The following is a 2,500-nucleotide window of genomic DNA, read 5'->3' as shown; positions in this document are numbered from 1 at the left end:
TGTTATGCGCCGGCCATTTTAATAAGAGCAAGTTTGGTGTGTGGGAGGAATGTAAAGTGCAGTTTCTCGGGGCCGCGGCGAATCCTCTCCAATTAAATCTAAACAATCAGTCAGCGCGGGAGTTAAGAACGCAAGCGAGGGCCAGAAGGAGCGGAGCAGACCCCGCTGCTGGAGCCGCTTGCTCGCTCCGCCTCGGCTGTCCCTGCCACTGCGCCCACCTGTCTCCTCCCGTCAGTGCCAGCCACGGGGCGCCAAGTACGCCCACCACCCCCACCACCCCTACCACCCCCCGCTCCCCTATTCACACCCCAGTGCCCCCCCCGTCCAACCCCTAGCCTCCCCGGAGCACCCCTCGGGCCCAGCGGCCACACAGCTGGCCCAAGCCATCAGCTTTATGGGAGCGAGCTGCCTTGATGCCAATTAGGATAACTGATAACCACAGCAGTGTTCTCAGATACGGCGCTATTTTTAGACACTGCTCAACAACTCTCAAAAAAGACAACAGAAAAACAGACAAGACGCAAAAAAAGTTTTGTAACTCATCATTTTGCGCTCCTCATGCCTCGTGTTTACGGTTATGTATGACAAGAGGCATAAATTACTACTCAAAGCATCAAAGGCTGCTAATAATACCCACACTGATACAGTAAGTCTAAGCCCCTTGTCCCCCCCCCCCCCCCCCCCTTTTATTGGCTTCATTGATGTGGCTACTGATAAATGTGACTCAGAGTGGCGGGGGCCAGAGTGGGGTGACTCAGCCTGTGGGACTGGAACAAGGTGAACTATTCGGTGACGCTTTGTGTCCGAGGCTGACTGAGAAAGAGGAAGGGGGGAGGAAGAGGGAGAAGGAGAGAAAGAGAGAGAGAGAGAGAGGGAGGGAGAGAGAGAGTGGGGTGAGGAGGGCAGGTGGGGAGGAATGGCGGAGGGGGGTGAGTTGGGAAGAAAGTGGGGATTGCTGTCAGGTTCTATATGGAGAGTGGCGGCGAGAGGGGACCCTATGGAGTCAGGAGGTCTTCCTGTTGGAGAGGGCTGCTCGCCTCAGCACGGCTGGCAGACTGGGGGGAGGGAGGGAGGGAGGGAGGGACGGGGCGTCAGGGGAAACAGGGGTGTTTCTGGGCCACAGCAGCTCTCTCTCTCTCTCTCTCTCTGTCTCTTTCTCTCTTCTCCTTCCATCAGTCTTCCCTTCTCTCTTTCTCTCTCTCTCTCTCTCTCTCTCTCTCTCTCTCTCTCTCTCTCTCTCTCTCTCTCTAGCATGCCCGGCCAAGATAAAGTAAATAAACACTGCAGAGTTGGGGGGGGGGGGATGAGGGAGGGAGCGGGGTGGAGGGGGAGCAGGGTTCCTTCACCCTTAAAACAAAACACTACCCCCATCAAACACCCGCATTCCAGAACAAAGGGAACCCCTCCGACTGCAGGGACCGACAGCCCTGGCACATGAGCGCGCATGTCACTCCACGGAGGAAAAACTCTCCGCTCGGCTGCAAGAACCCACAAAAACCCTTCCACTTCACAGAACTCCCCCCAACTAACCCTCACCCCCCCCCCTCTCCTCCTCCTTCCGAACATATAGGAGTGGGAAAAAACTGAATAAATATAACAGGGAATTTACATATCAAATAAAGTCCTCGATCGTCCAAGTTACATAAATATATGAGATCATTGCAAGCCATGAGAATTACAGATTGCCATATTTCCCAAATTGTTTGTTTGGAGAGTTTAAACTTAGATTGGACGGTTTACGTGCAATAACAAATACAGTGACCTCAGAAAGTAAACTTTTTTCCCTCATTTATACTATGTCTATTCTCCTTGTGAACCTAATAACCAACAAAAGTCCCCAAACGTACAGCTGATACATCGGTCCTAAGATATATTTCATTTAATTAAGTTCATATTCTTGAAAACACAAATAAAAAGATTAATTAAAAAGTTAAGAATCTACCTCAAACATCACAAAATGTGGGCTACTCTCTCTTCGCCGACCATCTGGTTCGCGCTAGTCGAACACTGGGAAGAGCTTTCGCCTCGACGCATGAGAGCGAGAGGAAAAAGAAGTACGGCCACTTCGTTAAAGCTAACAATGGATTATTTCTGAAGGTCAACAAGCAAAAAAAAAAAAAAAAAACCCCTTAAGATGTGTCAATAGACATGCACAGTCCAACTGTTGCACAGCTCTCGCACTCTTCCGCCCTGTCGCATAGCTCCAACAGCTGTGGCAGGACAAGGCAAATGCTTTAGCAAGGCCTCATCGGACCTATTAAAAAAAGAAACAATTATCTGGACGCCGAGTTCTGCTCTGTTCTGTTATGCAATCGCTCGGGCCGAACGCACCCACGCCACCCCTTCAAGTGATGCGCATATTTTACCAAGATGTTATTTTTTCTTAAGTCCAGCCATCTGTAATTCCAAGTTTTGAGAACTGATTCTCCAACTGTCAATCACTTACCCTCCCGAATCGGTTGGCGTAAGACCCTGTGAGCAAGGAATGGAAGACGATGAT

General features: G+C 50.5%; 1 protein-coding gene across 13 annotated transcripts in view; it reads right to left on the bottom strand.

Moving 5' to 3' along the window:
* Positions 1-2,500, bottom strand: part of eya1 (EYA transcriptional coactivator and phosphatase 1) — a 70,465-nt gene that overhangs the window by 25,828 nt on the left and 42,137 nt on the right. For all 13 annotated transcript variants that reach the window (XM_062521324.1, XM_062521325.1, XM_062521332.1 and 10 more), the window contains one exon: positions 2,447-2,500. This exon is cut by the window's right edge and continues 30 nt beyond it. In XM_062521324.1, coding sequence (XP_062377308.1) covers positions 2,447-2,500 — 54 coding nt within the window. The remainder of the gene's footprint in view (positions 1-2,446) is intronic.

The sequence above is a fragment of the Sardina pilchardus genome, chromosome 19 (assembly GCF_963854185.1).
Source record: "Sardina pilchardus chromosome 19, fSarPil1.1, whole genome shotgun sequence".
Classification (NCBI taxonomy): Eukaryota; Metazoa; Chordata; class Actinopteri; order Clupeiformes; family Clupeidae; genus Sardina; species Sardina pilchardus.
This window is presented reverse-complemented; position numbering and strand designations above follow the sequence as displayed.